The sequence below is a fragment of the Stylophora pistillata genome, chromosome 6, assembly GCF_964205215.1.
Source record: "Stylophora pistillata chromosome 6, jaStyPist1.2, whole genome shotgun sequence".
NCBI classification, from domain to species: domain Eukaryota; kingdom Metazoa; phylum Cnidaria; class Anthozoa; order Scleractinia; family Pocilloporidae; genus Stylophora; species Stylophora pistillata.
In genome coordinates this window covers 19,272,361-19,292,806 of record NC_142524.1, presented here as the reverse complement: position 1 = coordinate 19,292,806, position 20,446 = coordinate 19,272,361, and the positions used below count along the sequence as shown (strand labels likewise).

Sequence of the window (20,446 nt, the reverse complement as noted above, 5' to 3'; positions counted from 1 at the left end):
TAGTAGTAGTAGTAGTAGTAGTAGTAGTAGTGAACTTTATTTATGTGTCGTGAAAACCTAGCGCATAGCACTAATTGGGGACACACAGTAAAAGCTTTAAAAATAAGAAATCTGGAACCTATTTACAGAATTATTTACCTAACCTATTAACAGTTAAAATTATTTATCAATGTCCTAGAGTTAAAAATCAACTATTACAGAGCGCACATTTTTTGCATCCATCATCAATCATAACAGTCATGTCCGTTCTCCTGATTTTGCTCTTAAATCCGTGCAGGCTGTCTTCCCTGCGTAACTCTTTTGTAAGTTTCGACCAGAGGAGAGGGCCATAGTATCTTATAGAGTGTTTACCATATTTTACTGTATTAAAGCGAGGGATTCTGAAATCTGAATTTCTTAGAGAATATCTTCTATCGCAGTTTACTTCTGACATAAATAGTTCCTGTATTTGACAAGGAAGTAAGTTCTTTTTTGCCTTGAACATAAGGATTGCTATGTCCTGGAGCCTTCTGTTCACCAGTGATGGAATTTCACCCAGCTTCAGCAGGCCGTCATAAGAGAGTGATTTATCGTTGAAAACTGCTCTCAAGGCCCTCTCCAGTAGTCTTTCAACTTTACGTTTTTCTGAGGCTCTGCAGAAATGCCAGATGATACTGCAGTAGGTCAAGTGAGGTAAAATGGCTGCTTTATAATGTTGTAGTTTAGCGTAAGTGGGTATTAGTTTCCTTAGACGACTTAAAAACTCCTATCTGTTGACTTGCCTTTTTACAGACTAAGGTAATATGCTCACTAAAATTTAGTTCAGAGTCCAGGAGTACCCCCAACAGTTTGATAGATTTTGATTGTTCAATGTCAGTCCCACCTATATACAGGTTTATACTATTTTTGGCCTCAGTTCCAAATAAAAAAAATTGATAATGTTGTGCGTTCAAGTGTCTTCTTCGTTTCTTCCAAACCAAAGGCTTGAAACAAATTAAAATCTGGGAATTCACCCTGTGTGGAGCCATTTTACAGGACAGGAAGATGACTCAGTTTTCTATGGGTTTACAGGCAAATATACAATAGATTTTTGATCGATCAGTTCGCGCATTGTTTCTAAGTTATTTAATAGCAGTTAATAACCTCGCGTGGGTAAAAAAAAAAAACACAAAATAAGTGTGCCCCAGGGTTTTAGGTAAGCCCACCAGATGTGTCATCTTAGGCATCGTGCACACGTATCCGGAAATTTGTGAAAACGCAAATTTTTTTTACGAATACGGCTTGCGTCCACACGTATCCAGCGTATTTTCCGGCCGTATCCGGAAATTTTTGATAACGCTCTCCAGAGTGGAAATTTCTTTATCCGATACGAATACGGATACATGTGGACGGTCGAATCCGGAAATTTTCGAATACGCTTACGTCATTCTCTTGGATCCAGTCTTCACGGCGAGCATTATAAACAAACATGGCGTACAGTAAGGTTGTAGCTTCTTTGTTAGTTGCTCTGATTTCTAGTTCGATATCATGCGTTCAGATAAATGCAGCTAAGATAAATTTACACAAACAATACATTAGAGATCGATAGGATGTTTTGAGATTGTTATCAATGAACAGTAGGCATCGTAAAGTCAAAAAAAGAGCGAACCATCACCGAAGGTGATTCTGGACGCGACCCGGCAGGAAGGATAAGCGCATGGTGGGACAATTTTATCAATGGCACAATGATCGAAGAAGAATGGATAATGGCGAGGGATAATGAGCACTGTAAGCCTCGATAATCTCGCCAGACTTGTCAACACAAGATTCCCAGTCGATGCTTTTAGCATAGTTAATAGAGGGGACTGGTTATGAAGGCCGGCATACATGAAAGGGCCGGCCTATTGTTCGGCTCCTGAGGTTGAAACGTACCGTGACGTCACACGAAGGTGCACATCCTTGATTTGCACTACAAGGCAACATGGCGGATAGTAGTGAACTTTTTATTTTCGGAGACGATTTTGATGCCATTTTAGACATTTTAGAAGAAGAAGAAGAGCTAGATGAATACTTTACAGAAGCTGCTGACGATGTAAGTATTATAACCTTCCTGATCAGTTTAAAAAGCGAGAGAAAACAAGTGTTTTGCTATTACCATTTCGGTATGTTTGACAAGATCGAATTCAACTGTTTATCGTGCTTTTATGTCGGGTATTCTGTAATCTTTTTAATATCATATCTATTTGTAATAGGTAGAATTCGATGACTTAGTATGCGAACTGTGTTCCAAGAAGTGCAAAAGCAAGAGTGGGTTAAAGCGACACAAAACAGCGAAGCGCAAAGACCAAAATAGTGCAGATTCGTCCGAAAAGCCAAGGGAAACAGAGCAGTTCACCTTCGAGATTTATTGTGAAATCATCCACAAAGCAAAAGCCAAAATAGTTGGAAAGAAATTGTATCCAAGTTCGATTAGAGAGGAAATAAATACCTACCAAACAAATCCAGCAAATGGAGGTATAAGCGAAATAAAAAACATTTATGGTCGCTTGGTCAAGTCTGGCAACGCGGAACGATTCTATACTTCCTTCTACTCTGCAGTAGTCTCAAATGCAGTAATTTATTTTGAGGGGTTGTCTAGGGATGCAGCGACATTGCTATCTACCAAAGTGGCAGATTTTATCTTGGCTGGCAGCAAGGAGAAAGCCAAAGACTCTAGTATTTGTACTTGTGCACCATTAACTAAACTCTCAGCTGAAGAAGAAGCTGGACTACAGTACATGGGAGGATATGTTCTACATAAACTTCATAACAAACTGGCAAATAGTAAAAAATCACCGGAAATTGAGCAAGCAATCTCAATTCTTAAGGCTGGAAAGTCAGATGACCAGGCTGTTTCAGATAGCCAGAGGCTAACTTCATCTTTAAATCGTGGAGGCTTATGGACAATAACAAAGAATACCCAAACAATTTTTGAAAGAGCTGAGCACTATTTTAGGGATATAACTTCAAAAGCTGACATAAGAAAGCTTGATTGTACTGACATTATATCAAGATCTACCCATGACATAGATGTAATCTCTGCATATCATTTAATTTTGTCTGATGCTGAACTTACAGCAGAAAGCACTCTTGCCAAAGATGTACTACATAACATCATTCAACTGTATGTAAGAGTCCGCTCCTTTTCTTTCGCAAAGGATATCATACAGAAGCATAAGGTACAAGCAAAGCAGTTGAAATCCAAAGCGCTACGTAAGGAAATAAGCAGAGCTTGTAAAGAATCTGAAAATGACAGGCAGTCCTAGTCCAATATAAATTTTAATGACTTTTCACCATATTGCTAAAACTGTATTGATTGACTCAGAGGATTTTAATGAGCATTAAAAGTTACCTGGCTTATACTTTTCCCAAGAAACATTGTTATTGATGTTATACAAAATTAACATTTTATCATTACATTTAAAAGCTGTTACTGACTATGCATGAAACCCATGTTCCTCATCTCTCTGGAATCGAATAAATACTTGTCACGGTTTATAATTACTTTCAGCTAATTGAAATGGTAACAAGTATAGTTTAGCTAATACAATAGAGTGAGCACAAAAATCATCCATCAAATATAGTCATTGGACTAAGACTTATCTCTTGATCTTCTCCTGGTACCATTTGATTGATATTTTACTCGAATACTTACACGTTTCGATATACTTTGGATCGAAATGCTTCTCACATGTAAATAAATTTCCTTTATCGAATTGACTTTGGAAATCTTTGTCGATAATTCTTGGTTTGGTCAGCCGATTTAGCCACTCTTTGCGCGATTTTTCATACTCGGCATTTCGCAGCGGGGGCAACTTAAATATGCCGATTCCTTTCGTTCTACGACATGTACCGCAACCAAACACGGCACAGTTGTCGCCAGGCATTGTAATTTCGAGTTTAGAAACTTAAATAAACTGTCCCGGTGGACAGAACTACATCATGACGCTTTAGAAACAGATCAAACCACGTACGCAAGTCTTCTAGCTCCCCGCCATCTTGAATGTGTGTGCACGGTCACGCTTGGTTGGCTTCGATAAACTCGAACAATAACCTAGCTCTCTGATGTATGCCGGCCTTCATAACCAGTCCCCTCTATTAACTATGCTTTTAGCAATTTGCTTCGTTTTGTATTCTTTCGTGACCGTCAGCAGCAGTTCAACTTCATCATCGGTCCATTTATATGTATCAGCATACTTTTCCTTGACTTTTTCAGCAGATTTAGACATTTGTTTGAGTGATAAACTACAAGCTTCGACTGATTACACCTCGCAGTACCGATGGCGCGAAAGAAATGGCGCCAAAATCGCAATTATGTGCATGCTCATTTAAGGATTCTCTCCGGCAAAAGAACTGGGCACTAGAGCAAATCAGAAAATTTCCGGATACAATCGGATACGTGTGGACGGCTAAAAACGATTCGAATACGCTGCGTGTAGACACGAAAATTTTCATATCCACAAAAAAATATTTGCGGAAAAAAATATTCCCGGATACGTGTGGACATGGCCTTAGACAACCTAGCGCATGATTTGGATCTTAAATTGAGCACTTTCAAGATGTGTTTTCTCATTTCAAGCATGAGATTCGTAACTGAACTCTTTACCCTTAATTTCACACATGTAAGGTCAAACAGCTTCATTAGATTTTCATGGCAAATACCATAGCAGTGGACCTCTTCCCGTCCTTTGTATAACATTTGTTTTCTCAAGACTGTTGACAAATCTTTTACTCGAGGCATGTGAAAGCGTGCGAGTTCGAGGAATGTGCATCAAATGAGTCAAATCCAGAGCTGAATACTCCGTTTGGCAACCATTCTCGATTTTTTAATACAAGCCCCCACTTCTTGTGAGCCACTCAGAAGTTCGAAACTGGGATTTCCTCCCCTACCACCTGTCAGGCTAACCTTTCCTCCTGTGAAAGATGGCTATTTTTGATGCCGTGCAAGAAACACTATCAACCTAGCCTGACAAGATAAACATCAGGATTTATCTTTGATTCTCAGAAAGAGTTTATGTAAAATAGTAATGGGGTCACCTTAACCATCCATTGGTGTGTTTAGGATATTGGTCTCAGTTCCAATAAGACTGTGATAACCTATTTAAATTTGCCTGAAAAGATGAAGAACCAAGCAAAGCTTTTATTTGAGATCTACTTATCATCAAATAAGATTGATGAACACATGTGTGCTAGAGTGCCTAACATTCCAAGTAAGTTATCATACAACTGCAGACATGCTTATGAAAACTGATTAGTCCTGATCCACAAATAAATTCATGATGTGTTGAAGTATTCAGTACTTTTCTTTTCAGTCTCGTTATCATCAAGTTAACTAACAAGAAGAAACCATCTCCTTAACTGACCTCTATCAATTGGCCAGAACTTAATAAAGAGCCAATGAGCCCAAGTTATCACAAGCAAAGGGAAACTAGACGTCAGTTGCAACTGCGCAAAGTTTCATTATCAAGGGATAGCATGCTCAAAAATTGTTTTGGGAAGATTTAAACTTCAGTTGCTGTGATACAGAACACTTGAAAGTGACTTAATGGAACAGTAGAAGTGCATCCAAAGCTAAACTTCACCCCATGCCTCAGCCATCCGTCATCGTCCGCTGATTTCAAACGCCATCCCATTTTCTTTTTCTTTCCTTCTACTTTTATCGCAGCCAACTGTCAAACTTTGTTCCCATACCGTTTTGCGTCGTCTGCTGAAATTTTTTCATTTCCTATCCATACTGTTCTTGTGTTAATTCGTCCGATCCTTTCTTAGCTTTATTTACATCTCGTCAAGCTACAATATTTCACCATTACTCTCAATCGATCCTTTTCAGTTAACAAAGGAAGCGAAACAAAAAGCATGACGTTCATCAATATAAAACCATAAAAAAAATATGCCAGCCTAGTCAAACAAGGAGGATGGTTCTATAAAACAAAGCAATAGAGAACTTTTTCCTTCTTTACTTACTCTCATCTAAACACGTGGGGGTTTGGGAGAATTCAAGAAAGTTTTGCAAACCCAAGACACATGCAGTTGAGGGTTTGCACAACTTGCCAGAATAGTCCATTTTACAGTTGTGTGCTTTGTTGCCAAGCCTTTTAACGGGAGTGAGGCTAAGGGTGACCTTGTTATGGTTACATCAATGATGTGCTTTGGAACCAGAAATTCTTTTACACTTCACAGTTAATCTAAAGCATAGAAAATGCGTAACGTACGCACCAATTATTTGCACATTACCAAAAATTTTTTCAACACATTTTGACCCTAATGCTCCAAATTCTCCTTTGGCGAAACCTGGAACAAATTTAGTAGCAGCCTTTGCAACATAAAGCAGATCTTTTGCACCAGTAGATACCAATACAGAAAAGAAACCACTATCCTCTTGAATTGTACTTCTCGTTTCTGCACTTGATATTTTCATGTCTGAACCTGTGCCATTACTTTGTGCTTCTAAAAGCCTACGTATCTGTTGTTTCGTTGGCAACAACTGATGATGGCCATTTAAATTTTAGTTTGTCGATCTCAATGTTATTAGCGCTCTTTTTAAGATAAGCTGTTCTGGGTTTTTCTCATCTGGTTTTCATCCTATTTTAATCATTGCGATAAAAAGAAATTTCTCTTTTTTTAAGACTGTACACTTATAATCGTATGTATGAGAAAGACAGTGCTGTATTATTTAATACTCAAATCAATTGTTGTTGTTGTGTTGAATAAAGCTTCAGTCAACTTGACCTCATAATTTAGCTTTTAGATATATACAAGTGTACACCACTATACAAAGTTGGAAAATCTAAGGCATTTATGAATTTTTAAACCAATATTTTTTAACCCACTTCCTTTAATCGAGCCCCGTCTAGTAAATGATGTTGAAGAGAAAGGAACAAAGTTATGAAGCATCCTATTTTAAATGAAAATTCACTATCGATGTTAATTATTAAATCATGAATGTTAGTCAAATCTAATTAAGCTGTTGAATAAGGAAAACATTAATGTGTTTTTCCTGCTACTCTCAGTCTAAATATCACAAACCAATCAGAAAACCAAGCCTCTTCAAATTCTGTGATCAATAGCCGTTTCAGTGCGATTTTTTTTTTTTTACCTTGCTTACTTTTTCTGTTTTTAGTATCTATAACTTAGAGGAAAGATTACAGAAGCAATAATGTTTTATTAGCTGACATCAGAGAAGAATTAAGGCCACGCTGGTAATTTAATTAATTGACACATTGTTGACAAACCCTACAACTAAATTTTATTTCCATAAGGTCTTAGTAGTAGCAAGTAGAATAAATATTGTAAGAAATATACAACATTTTTTAGAGACATGTTTCGGCATGCTTATGCCATTTTCAATCAATGAGTAACTGAACGTGAGTAATTATATAACAGACAAGTAGTAGTCTTCCTTGCAGCCCTTTCCGGCGTCGTCACGCAAGCGAAGTACTGAAGAAACACAATCATTCGAAGAGTTGTCGATAAATATATCAAGAAAGGAGAGTTTACCATCATGCTCTTTTTCGAAAGTGAATTTTATGTTGGGGGTGCCGTGAATTAATGTAATCAAAAAATGACATCGCATCCTGTTCATTGTGGAAGACACAAAAGGTGTCGTCAACATAACGCCTATAAAGTAGAAGGCGAGTCGAACGGTTAAAATTATTTAGCCATGTTTGCTCGTGGAAACCGAGAAAAAGATAAGCTAGTTTTTCATGAGAAAACCTAAACTGGTCTCCTAACAAATTTCTTCAGTTTTATTCCATCATGCTACAAAATTGGCCTTATCCAAACTCTTATTGACCGTATCTACAAAATCAACAACACCTCTTCCGGTTTTCAAAACGATCTTGAGAAACTTTCCGACACCTTAAAACGTAATTCTTTTCCTTCGCATATCATTGAAAGAACTTTCAAGCGGTATCTTGACGGGTCCTCCTCTCAAAATAGCCGGAACATTGATGACAATAATACATGTTACTTTAAACTCCCTTTTGTTGGCTATTATTCTAAAATAGCGAACCTTAAACTCCGACAACTCACTAAGCGCTTTTGTAAATCGGACCTTTTTATCAAACTAGTTTTCACTTCTTTCAAAATTAAAAACATGTTCAGTGTTAAAGATCGTATTCCTGATGCTCTAAAATCCATGGTAGTTTATCAATTTTCTTGTGTGGGATGTAATTCCCGTTATATTGGCGAAACTAGTCGCCACTTCTCTACTAGGATAAAGGAGCACACGGAAAGCGATAAAAACTCGTATATTATTACATTTTAACGCATCTCCTTCTTGTAAGAACAAATACTACCTTTCTTGCTTTAGTATTCTGGATTCTGCCAACAACTCAATTGATTTAAAACTCAAAGAAGCTTTTTCTATAAATAAGATCAAACCTGAACTTAACAAACAATTACAGCTTTATGACACTTTTCTAGCATTTTAGTTCACACCTTTAATTTCATGTTTGTTGTCACGCTGTAATTAGTACCCGCTTTTGTATTACATCATACCGTAAATATTTTATTCATCTACTTGTCTGTTATATAATTACTCACGTTCAGTTACTCATTGATTGAAAATGGCATAAGCATACCGAAACATGTCTCTAAAAAAGTTGTAAATTTTATTTAATCAAAAACATTAAAGGTATTGGAAGAAATAAGCTAGCACAATTCAAGTTTCCCTCTAAAATATCCTGTAATTTTTCCTAACAAATGGTATAAACGTATTTGTACACGATTCTCGCAGTATAAATGGTGTAGAGTTTATAATTTCTTTACTTAAACTCAGTATTGTTGACCAAGTGCCGAAAGCTATTGATGATCGTGATTTCTCTCACAGCAAAGCATTTGATACTGTTAAACACAATATTTTAATCGCGAAGCTATGATATCAGAGGTGTTGTTAAACACTGGTTTACTCATATATGGTCAGTTGTGGTGTGCCGGCTCCAAGGATCGATCAGGTCTTGGGCCACTTCTGTTCCTTATTTACATAAATGACTTTTAGCAACGATGAAAGTCATTGGAGATAATACAAATCTATTCTTAAGCATACATACATGAAAGTGAGTTAGCAATGTACATGATAAAGTCCATACTTGGTTACCTGCGAACAAGCTTTCACTAGATAGGGAATGATAATAATCAGTAATTCACCCACTAAACTCCATTTAAACCTTGGAGTTTATATAACTTCAAATATTACTTATAAGAGTCACATTAACTACATAGCCAAAAAAATCAAAGTATAGGTACAGTCAAACCTCTATTATACGGACCTCGATAATACGGATTTTTCGATTATCTGGACTTGCTTCTCTGGTTCCATCATCTTCAAACATTTATATTCATAATTATTTTCCATTACCCGGACTCTCGATCGAGGTTTCGCCGTATTCTCTCCGCTTCGCTATTTCCTAAACACAAAAACTTTATCGAGTTTGTATGATACCCTCGTATAGGCTTGTTTTAGCCATTCTCAAATTATTCTGTGAATTGCTTCGGGCAGAGCATATCAAAGCATTATTATGTACCCTTTGCAACCTGTACTTAATTTGCAGAGGAGAGCGATAACACTGAATAATAATCTTGTCCAGCTATACTGAACACTCAAGTCCTTCACTCTAAAGACTTGAATGTTGTCAAGTTGTTTGTTACAATTACCCTATAACTTGAAGTGTTTCTATGCAAGTTTCACAATCAACTTTGACAAGCTGCGGTCTCTGTCTCTTTAGTCCTGTTAGGAACATGCATAGGTAGAACACTAGGCTTCCTGCAAAATAGACGAGTCCTTTATGTTTCTTCAGCTGATAGTTTTATTTCATTGTCGGTTTTCAAAACATTTGAAATCGCCATCTCGTGTGAAAACAGAACAGCTTTACGGGCCGTTAAGTTACCGAGACTTTCGAGAAACGGACCTTACCTATAGGGCGCTAAACATCTTCGGATAGCTGTCAGAAACTCACTGGAAAATGACCGAAAAGTTTCGAAATTGCACAAATATCATCCTACCCTTTCTCAAATGCTCACGTTTTTATCTTTGATCTATCTTATTCGTGAGCCAATATGCGAGTTTATTGTATATACAACAAAATATCGCGTTTCTGATTGTCTGGCAAACATGGGCGACTGAAAGAAAAATGAATCCACAATCGGAAGAATGCGAGCACGAACTAATCGATAAATGTTGAAATTCTTCTACTCGGAAATAGGTACAAATTAAAGGACGGGTTTGAGTACAAACCTGAGAGTTTCAAAATCCACTCTGACAACCTCCGACCGCTATTTAAAAGAGCTCAGCCACAATGATAGTCAGAAATGCTACATCTACAGATATTATACATGAGTGCACGAGTGATATTTCTCAAAATATCTTAGAAAGGAGCAAGACATGGAACCCGATAACATCATACTAAGTTTTGACATTATTTTGACATTTTAAAAGAAGTCCCAGGACAAAATTGATAACCTGAAAGAGTGAAACCAACGCCAAATAAACAATCTGACTCAATCCGTGCGGAGTAATTTGTTTAGACTGTTGTTTTAAACCCAATATCTCAATTGTATGGAATTATTTAGTTTTCACTCATCTCATCCGTTTATGGCACTATTCCATTTAAATCACTCAGAGTACTGTCTTTGCATTCGAACATTAATATGGTAGAGTTGTTCCATAACAGTCGAGGTCGCTCCGTCAATCTTTTTCGAGCACCTTCAAGCCGAGTATATAATACATGTCAATCGTCTTCGCAAGATTTCTTCACAATCCCATACTATTCCAAATCGAAGCCGTCGTCCCGTAAGCATCCTACGTTTCCGTGACCGTACAATATTGCACTAGCCCGTAGGATGAATGCAATTAGTGGTCTTTGAAAATATCGAGATATCGAAATATCTGAGATGCTTAGGCAGAAAAAACACGCGTGAATCACTAGCAAAGTGTTTTTCCTTTCAAATTTTTCATTTCGGCTTGATTAACTCCACCTCATGAAAATCTTTCATTCAGGAGTCGTATATTGCAAACATTTTGGTATTTTTCAGTCAAGTTTACGAGAATTCAAAGCTGAAATCGTTGAATTTACACGGTACTGGCCCTTGCCTCAAATTTCAAACAGAATTTTTAATGATTCCTATGTTGTCAGTTGAGCGATTTGATTAGCTAGTAGGAAATACTAACGTCCAGAGTATGTATTAAGAAAATATGTATCAATCAAGAGGTAAATAAACAACATTTTCCTTCATTTTCCATACTATTGGAGAGAAATTTTTCAAAAGAGCAAAAGAGGACTTTTTCCGCGGTTACATACCCTCATCTAAACACTCGGCAGGTTGGGTAGACCCTCTTAACAAGAATCAATGTTATAAAGGGCTAAGCACCCTAAATGCTTAGTATCCACAACTGCTGATATATGTGTGTGCATTAAGTGGTGAATGTTGCTCACGCACGTGTATTTTCTTTGATGGATGGAATTTTGTTTCGCTGCGACTAACAGGTATTTCAATTTGAGAAATTATTCTTCTTTACCAAATAACTTAAGCGCAACAGCTATGGACACACAGTTACCTACAACACCGTCGTTCCTTAAATACCGCAGAATCAAGAGAATCCAAATCTGCAAGACGAAGTCTTGTACGAATTGTTTTTGTTCCATACTTTCAGATTACTTTTCCAAAACTTGCCGCGACACTGCTTTCTTAATTCAAATAAGCCTCTAGATAATGCGATTTACATGTAAAGCTGCCAGGCCCAAATCTGTTGTAGCAGAGTTTGGTGAACAAATTTCATTAATATTTTCCGTCAACGAAGAGGTTTAGTCTTGTTTCTTCGCTCGGATTTCGTGTATCAGTTTTACACAGCTCTAAGTCTGGTGAAGTCGTTTCTCTGTGATAAGACGGGACTCATGCAGTATTACATACAATTTTCCACTAGATCATCGCTTTGAGTGGTTGTTATCATTTTTTGCAACGGACAGTCTTTCCAGCCGTTGTTGCAAACTATTTATCAATTCTTTCGATAGTCAAATCTTTTACTCGCAATCTTTCATTGATTTCCTGCGGGCAAAATGGAGGAGGACTCATTCATGATCTTATTAAAACGGAGAACGAACGGCTTGTTAACAGTTGCTAAGCTGATTAATGTTAAATTGAAACATCATTTAGTGCTCTCTTCTAACTGCAACACAGCACAACATTCTAGAGCCTTCTAAAGGATATCATCATATCCCATTAGTAGATCGATATGCGTGAAATGCAGAGAGCCTAATAAGCTTACGCAGGATGCGGCAAAAGATCTTAAAAGATTGTTAAGAATAATCAAGAAATACGAGAAGCATTCGCTTACAGCGAGTAACCATTACCAGCTCCTGTGTATTAAGATGTTGATAATTTTAAAAATAAAAACGCGCCGAATGCACTGTAAAAGCACGCGGAATTTTGTTTTTGAACACGAGAGAATGCCAAAAATGCGGAGAATGGTTACTCGCTGTAAGCGAGTGCTTCTCGTATTTCTTGATTATTCTTAAAAATTTTCAAATTCTAATATTACTCAACATCAAACAATCTTTTAGAGAAATTATTAGGTAATATAAAATGTAAATAATATAAAATAAAACAATTAAGATTAAAAAGGGACAGACAGAGAAATAAACAAATAAACAGTCGAACAATGCCATCATGTTTCCATAAATCCATGTTTTACAAATCCATATTTTACAAATCCAGTCGATGCTTTACAAATCCAGTCCATATTTTACAAATCCAATCCAGTCCAATTTTACAATATGCCGTGAATTTTGCCCAATTGTCAAACAACCGTCTTGGGAGTCGTGCGTGTAATTCGACCCGACACGTATTTTTTTTTTTTTTTTTTTTGTTTTAATTTGTCCTTTTTTTTTAAGAGTTTGACTAATGGTCGTGGGTCATGGGTCGTGGGTACAAGTCGTGGGTCGTGGGTGTGGGTGTGGGTGTGGGTAAAAGTCGTGGGTGTGATTAATACTTAACAATAACAATAATCATTTAAAATATTAGTTATAATAATACATAAATATTATACAACCCTTGTCATTGTATCAGCTCGGTTTAGTGAGCCTAATATTTTATTGATTTCATCCAACAGAATTAATTCATTTCACCCAAAAAGAAAAGTGAAACTAAATACAAAGCCATTATTTGCAGGATGATGTAATCTCTTAAAATGAGGGTCATTCCAAAGAGTTTGAGGAGTTTTTTTTTTTCAGGTCAAACGCTTGATCAACACAAACAAATAATCTTACACTGAAAAGCGAGAAGTGTTAAACTTAAAAGAACAACGTTTTCAGAACATGAAAGAAGCTTCGAAGATCAGAAACACGGCTATTGGCCGTGTTCTTGAACTATAATTAAATTGTGCTCTCAGTGCCGGTTAAAAATAAATGAAGTTTCAAAAGTAGAAGTATATCCCTTTGTTGATCAATGACATTCAGACAAAGAGCCGAATGCTTCATCTCCGTATCGCGTACCATCTACCCCGCATCTAAGAAAAAAAATTAAGTGAAACAGCGAACTGTTGCAAGATAAGCCGATTTATTACACGACTCGGGCAGTCAGAGGGCCAATAACTAAAATCAACCAATGAAAATGCTCTATTGCCGGTCAATATTCTCTCAGTATTGGACCGGGCACTGTCCCGAATGGTCCCGAATGATACCGCACTTGTGTCCCTTTGAACTTCAGTCGTATAATAAATCTCTTATTAAACAAGCTTGCTCGGGACCGTACTGGAAGAATATTGGCCCTCGGTCTTTTTTGTACGGACCTCGATGCGCTCGGTCCGTACTGTCAAGACCTCGGGCCGATATTCTCCCAGTACGGCCCTCGCGCTTGGTTAATAAGATATAATATAGATAGCAACGTTGCAACGTTAGTTGCAGGTCGGGAGATGTCGGCTTCAAGGTTTTTCCAAGGCACGAAAATATGAAACCTCTGGTATCCAGGATGCGGTACAATCGACAACCGGAAATCGCAAGCCAATGTTAAATTCGGTGCACTGTTGATGCATTTGGCCAGGATCATTTCTAGATGCATTTCGTCTGTAAGAAGTAACTCTTTCACGTCTATGGACATAGTGGTCGAATCTCATACAGCCAAACAGTAATCCAAGGAATTCCTTATCAATCTGTGGGTATCTTCTTTCCATCTGTGTCATGGTTTGATAAGCAAAAGCCACAGGTTTGCCAGCTTCTAGAAGAATTGCCACAATTTGTAACTGAGTCAAAATAGATCCTTCATCACCAATTGAGGATGTTCTTTGTGGAAAAAATAAGGAAAGACAAGTCACCTTGCCACATTTAATCGAGCACACAAAAGCACATATAAATATAACTATTCATATAAGGATGAATCCACCACCCTTACCGCCACTCAATTAGCTCAATGGATAGAGAGCTGGACTGTTGTGCGGGAGGTCGAGGGTTCGAACTCCGGCCGGACCAACATTCAAGGTCTTAAAACAAGTGAGAAAAGTATGCTACCTTTCTAAAACATCAAGAAATGGTTAGATACTCTAGTCTTCTCAGATAGGGACGAAAAAATGGAGGTCCCGTCTCCTGCAGGGTTAGGGGTAGGAGACGTTAATTTCCCACACACGAGATTACAGTGTGATGGATGTCCTCCCCTGGGGTGGTTGCTGGGTGGGAATTGGCCCTGAAAAGCCAAAAGTGGTCAATTAACATATGTATGTAAGTAATCCTAGCAGCTAAACGTGGAGATACAAAAGCCTCCAAAGAAGAGGGAAACTTTTTACTGGAAGGCTGCCGAGTGACTATTAATAACATATTTTAATGCGAAAGGTCTTTTATATAGATCAACCAGTGTTGTCAACCCTAAGTTAGCATACCTACAGAGATTACGTTATACTATTTGTCCCGAACAGCAACCGTCGCCACTCGAAGAACAATAAATTCCACAAAAGTCGACCGATCTCCCTCAGTTTGGCTCCAGCGAGAAAGAATTGCAAGTACTTACCTGTTAGAGAAGCAGAAGTTTCCAAATTCCGCTCCATCGACCAGAGAGGCGCTCCGTTTTACCATCCATTCTTACTAAGTCTCTTCGTCTTGACGAGCGGCCATACTACGGGATTTATCTCAAAGCACATTTGGCCTGGGGATCGAAAGGAGGATGGTTACTTTTGCCCTATTACAAAACAACACCGTTATGGGAGTCGGTTCGCGTAATTCGACCGGATGCGCTTTCAGTTAATTAAATCCATCAAAAGATCCTGAAATAGCACTGACATTGAAATCCCCCCCCCCCCCCATTCCACCTTGGGATGAAAGGTCCCCTGATATAAGGACTGATTCACACCGAGAGACCGAATTAATTTCTTTTGTGGGCCATATTGGTTTTTAGTAGGGCTGAAATGGTTTTAATGGGGTCGATGTAGACCCATTTGACAACATGACCCCACAAAGGGTCATTTAAGTCATTTGGTTTTAATGATTTGGTTTTCCACCTAAACCAACAGACCTTTAGAGTCAGGAGTTTGCTGAATAAATCAAAATCCTCCAAGCGAGAGTCGTCGTGACAACAATGTATGTCAGGATTTTACACCTTAACGGCTGGAGACGTTTCAAATGTCTACTTCTTACATGGCTTATAGCTCTTCTGTTTGCATTTTTGTCTTACGGAGAGCTGAAGTTCGTTTGGAAGAAATCTCACCGTGACTGCTGGGATGCTTCACAACAGTAAGGCCCCTTGTTCAATTTCTTGAAAATTGGTAATTTTGATAGTCAAATAATAGGATAGGTTGTGTACATAAACTAATATACACCAAATGATAAGCAGGTAATGAAAGATGTAGTGTGCCACTTTGGCAGGATACAAGTGCCGAGGAATAATGAATTTCAGGTCTGTAGACGGGTCTATAACTGTAGTGCTCAAATGGCCTAAAACGGGAAGGGGAACAAAATACCACCAAAAAAATCATATGCACGTCATGCAAAGGTTTTATAGCTTAACAGGAGTGTTGCTGTATAGAAAACGAGTGACCAGACTGATACTAAACTAGGGTAAATGGCCTCGCTAGTTTCCAGTTTATAGTCCATGTTCACATGATAAACGCGGACCATCCAAAACAATAGGCAATTTTTGATAAAGCTTAAAGTCGTGAGTTGTGAGTGTAAAAAAGATGACAGATGGTCTTTGCAACTTTCGTTCAATTCCTTTTTTAAAAGACTAATTGCAGGTAAACTGATTTATTTGAGCATTAGACCGCACTTTCTGTCACTTTACCGGCGTAATAACCTATACAGGATAATGGGAGAAACCGACAAAAGTTTGTAAATATGAACCGGAGGCCGAAGTGTATATTTGATCAATTGGGGCGCTTACAGTATCTAAGTTACCTTATACGGTGAAATGACCCTAACCCTCTTCCAAATTCACCATCTGGAAATATTAGAAGTTCCATACAGAGGGAGAAGAGATCACTAAAATAGTTTTGATAAATATCAGCTGTTACCAAAACCTATAGGGCAATTGTAGTTCTCATCACAATGTCATGTTTTTGTTTACTTTGAACAGATATGGGTCAATTCATCAGAACTGTTCTCCAGTGACAAATGTCCTGTTTCTCAAGACACATAAAACAGGATCTTCCACATTATCTAACATCTTCTTCCGTTATGGCGACTCCCGAGATCTTTCATTTATTCTTGGTGCAGACACACTCATTGGTTGGCCGAGACGCTTTAGAATTGCACATACCTTGAAACGTAATGATCTTCAGCCAAATTTTCTCTGTAGTCACACAAGGTACAGCAAGAAAACGATGAATTACCTTTTTCCTAAAAACACCAGCAAATATATCACAATCCTTCGAGACCCAGTTGGCCAGTTTGAGTCTGTATTTAGCTATATGGGGCTTGGTAAAGTATACAATCTAAGTGCTGACCCTGCAGAATCTATCAAACAATTTCTCAGGGAAGGAATAGAATTTAAGGATTTAACTAAAACTCAAATAACAGTTTTAGCCAGAAACCCGATGATGTTTGATTTGGGTTTAGACCCTCAGTTTTATCAGAATGTCACAGCTGTGAAGAACTACATTGCATTTTTGGAGAAGGAATTTGACCTAGTTATGTTTATGGAGTACTTTGAAGAGTCCATGGTACTCATGAAGCGCTTGCTTTGCTGGGAACTAAGAGATATTCTACACATTAAAACAAATGAGAGAATAGATAAAGAAAAATCTCCACTTAGCGAAAACATGAGGGAAAACATAAAAAGATGGAATAAAGCTGACATGTTACTCTATGATCATTTCAGCCAAATATTTTGGCACAAAATAGAAATGGAAGGTGTAGGGTTTTACCAAGATCTCGCAGCCTTTCGACAAATGAAGAAGGAAATGGAAAAAACCTGTTACAAAGGAACAACCCTCCAAATGGCCTACGTTGGCAAGTATGTGAAGAGCCTGGCTTTGAATCCAAACCTGTCACAAGCAAGTAGAGAGAAATGTGAAAAAATGACAAGAAAAGAGAACAGCTATCTTGAGCATCTAAGAAAGAAACAATCTTTTAAATCAGCCGGACCTATTGAGGCAGCGATAAGCGAGGACAATGAACCTAATCAGCTTACCTGGGATACGGCAAAAGATCTTCAATACGATCCTTTACCACAGTAACTATTGTCTAGATAAAGAGAAATGAACTTTTGAAAAGAGTCACCTAGATGAACAACATTGGCTTGGTAACTATTACGATACCGTGACATTAGATCATTACATGATTATTTGTCTAGGCATTTGGTACAACTAACCTAAGAAATAACCTGGCACATAAAACTAAACTAAACTTTTTTAAAAGTCACTACAAAAGATTTATACCATCACATGCACCACATTGATCTGGCTCAATGAGACAACAGTTCTTTCTCCGTATTTATATATTTATTGTCAATAATATTATTGCACATCAACTCCTTTCACTGGTATAATTTGAATAATTTTCATATTGTTCCCCAGGCGGTCCAAACGTACTGTGTGATTTGGGGATCTAAAGGTCATTAACGAGAATACCTAATAATAAAACAAATTAGAAAGGATAATAAAAGCAAGGAACATAACGTGTTAAGTGTCCTTACCCTTTTTCTGTAGCCGCTTGGTCGCTTACGGTCAATTTAAAGCTATTTTGGCAACTTTCTTTAATTTAATCACAGACCGCCTGTGATTGTACACACCATTATTTAAGGGAGCAGTTGTCAATTGGGACGAATAAATCATATTGAACTGTATTTTGTGTAAATTTGTACCTCTGGGTTTTGGATTTTTCTCGTCACCCTATTTGTTTCTAGCCAAGTAAATCCATCATTAAATAAATGCGGTTGTGAATGAAATTCAGTCTAGTGGAGGCTTTCTTTTTCAAGTCTCTTCTCTGTGACGATAGGTTTTCGCACCCAAACTGGGAAACGGAACCTTCGCGGACGGAACAACAATAACTGGGGGAAATTAACTCGGTAGAGACAACTCGACAGCGAGAATGGAAACTCGTCACAATTTCCTGGTACACGGAGAACCTGAACGGACGTTAAAGATGAGACAAACCTTGGTTCCACAGTGAACTTTATTCTAAGTTAGGCCAACAAGTGACATGACCTCTAGCGAACACAAGCTTGTAATCAAGGATGTAATCAACAAAACTTATAAGGTAGCTGCTTAGAAACTAACTGGTGTGAAATGCTATTGTTATCCAAATCAACCATGTTTAAACAGCAAAACAAAAGAAGCGGTAATGATCTCTTTGAAGTTAACGAAAACTACTTAAATATTCCCATCCCTTTCTACGACGAAAAGAATTTCAAATTAAAAGGACGGATGCAATCAACGCGAGTTCATTAAAAATAGGAAGTTAGGTGAGAATTCACAGCTCTGGCATAGAAAATATACTTATCTTAATTGCAATAGCGCATCTTAGGAAATGAGAGTGGAAAAGTAATTAAAAGTTTCTGTTTATCTATGCAAGGTTGGTGTGGAAACTATCGTATGAAAGGAAATTAAAATTACGAGTTTAAACTCAGCTGCCAACTACCACGAGAACCAAGTTTTTCCAGAAAGACCATCAACATTAAAATTTACCTAACATTTCACAAAGAACGAGCTACAAAAGTGTCCAGATGCAGCTGTACGACTTAACTTGGCTATTCAAAATCTACTTGTTGCTTTTTATCTTTTGTCAAACATTGCAATGAAAGAAACTCGCATAATTTGTGAACGCTAGAATTCCAAAAACAACGAATAAATATGCTTAAACATCAACAGGGAGAAAATCACTAAATTTTCCCGTAACATCTCCTTTGCTAGATTGTAGTGCCACGTTGGAATTGAGACCTTAAAGAGTTAAGCAGTCAGGAAGGCAACGTCGAGGAATATGTCGATCAAAATATGTTTTTCACGAGCCGAGAGGTTGGTATTAGAAACAACTGTGCACGAAGAGTCTTAGCGTAGGAGATAACTCAGATAAGACTCGATTTACCTCATTTCCTTTCTTTGTCAGCTCTTTTCTAGTTCGCTTTTCCTTTGTTGTTAACCTCTTTTCAGTCTGTTTTCTGGAGCTCTTTGTCTTTCCTTCTCTTCACTACATAGTGGCCTTTGTTTTGTGTGCCTTTTCGCGTTCTCTTTGGCATTCCTCTGGTTGTGTTTCTGCCTATTTTTCGTATGGTTTCTCGCTCTCTTCTGAAGTTTTTTTTTTCTCTCTTTCCTGCCCATTTTCAGTCACCCGAACCCTTTCACCAGAAACTCGATTTAAAATGATTTCTTCCAGGTGACATAGCTTTAACTCTATGTATTGTTCCTTTGCAATTTGATCAGAGTCTGCAAAATACCGTAAATCATTTTTGCCCTCAACAAAAGCCATTAAATCATTATAATCTCCCACTCAAAACTGAACGCGTGTTGTAATCTCTTTGCCGGCATGTGCGCACGGTTTCATATCCTAACGGCATCATTTCCAAGTTATGCATAACCCTCTAATAATTAAGTAATGGCTAAATTGACCCCGCAATGCTGTTGACCCCTATGCTCAAAGTAGCACCATGTACGGTCGATCGTGCCTGCGAACAAATTTTCTCGGCTTGATGGGTTCTTCTATTTCTTTTAAGGAAGCGGCTAGGCTGCTCGCGCTTCACGCGCTGCGAGCCTCGCCCTAATAAATCGTCCTCTACTGAAACAAGAACAATTAAATAGTTTGTTCCCATAGAAAAAAAAGTGATAGTTTTAGTCAGATGTGCTGAGAAATCAAGATTTTTGATAAAAAAAATCGCGGAACATGCTTGATAAGGAGATTTCAAAGTCGATATGCACATATGTCGGGTTTACCGAATAACTGCGAGGTAACCAAAAACTGTAACTAAGAATCAACGCAAAACAGAGAAAGAAATACGTGGAGACAAAAGTTTTAAGTAAATGCTAAATTTTCTCTTCTTGCGT

The 20,446-nt window shown here is 37.8% G+C and overlaps 2 protein-coding genes and 1 long non-coding RNA gene across 5 annotated transcripts; 2 read left to right on the top strand and 1 right to left on the bottom strand.

The window, feature by feature from the left end:
• Nucleotides 1-1,804: 1,804 nt before the first annotated feature.
• On the top strand, nucleotides 1,805-3,501 carry LOC111327477 (uncharacterized). Its single transcript, XM_022931678.2, has 2 exons — nucleotides 1,805-2,050; nucleotides 2,211-3,501. The coding sequence occupies exons 1-2, from the start codon at nucleotides 1,940-1,942 to the stop codon at nucleotides 3,261-3,263; spliced, it is 1,164 nt and encodes a 387-aa protein (XP_022787413.2). The 5' UTR covers nucleotides 1,805-1,939; the 3' UTR covers nucleotides 3,264-3,501.
• A 5,509-nt stretch (nucleotides 3,502-9,010) lies between these two features.
• LOC148728671 (uncharacterized) lies at nucleotides 9,011-11,190 on the bottom strand. Its single transcript, XR_016002595.1, has 2 exons — nucleotides 10,232-11,190; nucleotides 9,011-9,760 (listed from the first exon to the last, which is right to left on the bottom strand). It is a non-coding gene; the product is annotated as an uncharacterized LOC148728671 (long non-coding RNA).
• A 96-nt stretch (nucleotides 11,191-11,286) lies between these two features.
• Nucleotides 11,287-18,255, top strand: LOC111327489 (galactose-3-O-sulfotransferase 2). Of its 3 annotated transcripts, XM_022931692.2 has the most exons (4): nucleotides 11,287-11,480; nucleotides 15,488-15,707; nucleotides 16,546-16,776; nucleotides 17,290-18,255. In XM_022931692.2, exons 2-4 carry the CDS (start codon nucleotides 15,553-15,555, stop codon nucleotides 17,645-17,647), a joined length of 744 nt encoding a protein of 247 aa, XP_022787427.1. In that variant the 5' UTR covers nucleotides 11,287-11,480; nucleotides 15,488-15,552; the 3' UTR covers nucleotides 17,648-18,255. The 3 variants fall into 3 exon arrangements, with proteins under 3 accessions (XP_022787427.1, XP_022787426.2, XP_088619708.1); XM_022931691.2 differs by having other exon boundaries at nucleotides 11,288-11,480; nucleotides 16,546-18,255; XM_088763582.1 differs by lacking the exon at nucleotides 11,287-11,480 and having other exon boundaries at nucleotides 14,687-15,707; nucleotides 16,546-18,255.
• The last annotated feature ends 2,191 nt before the right edge of the window (nucleotides 18,256-20,446 follow it).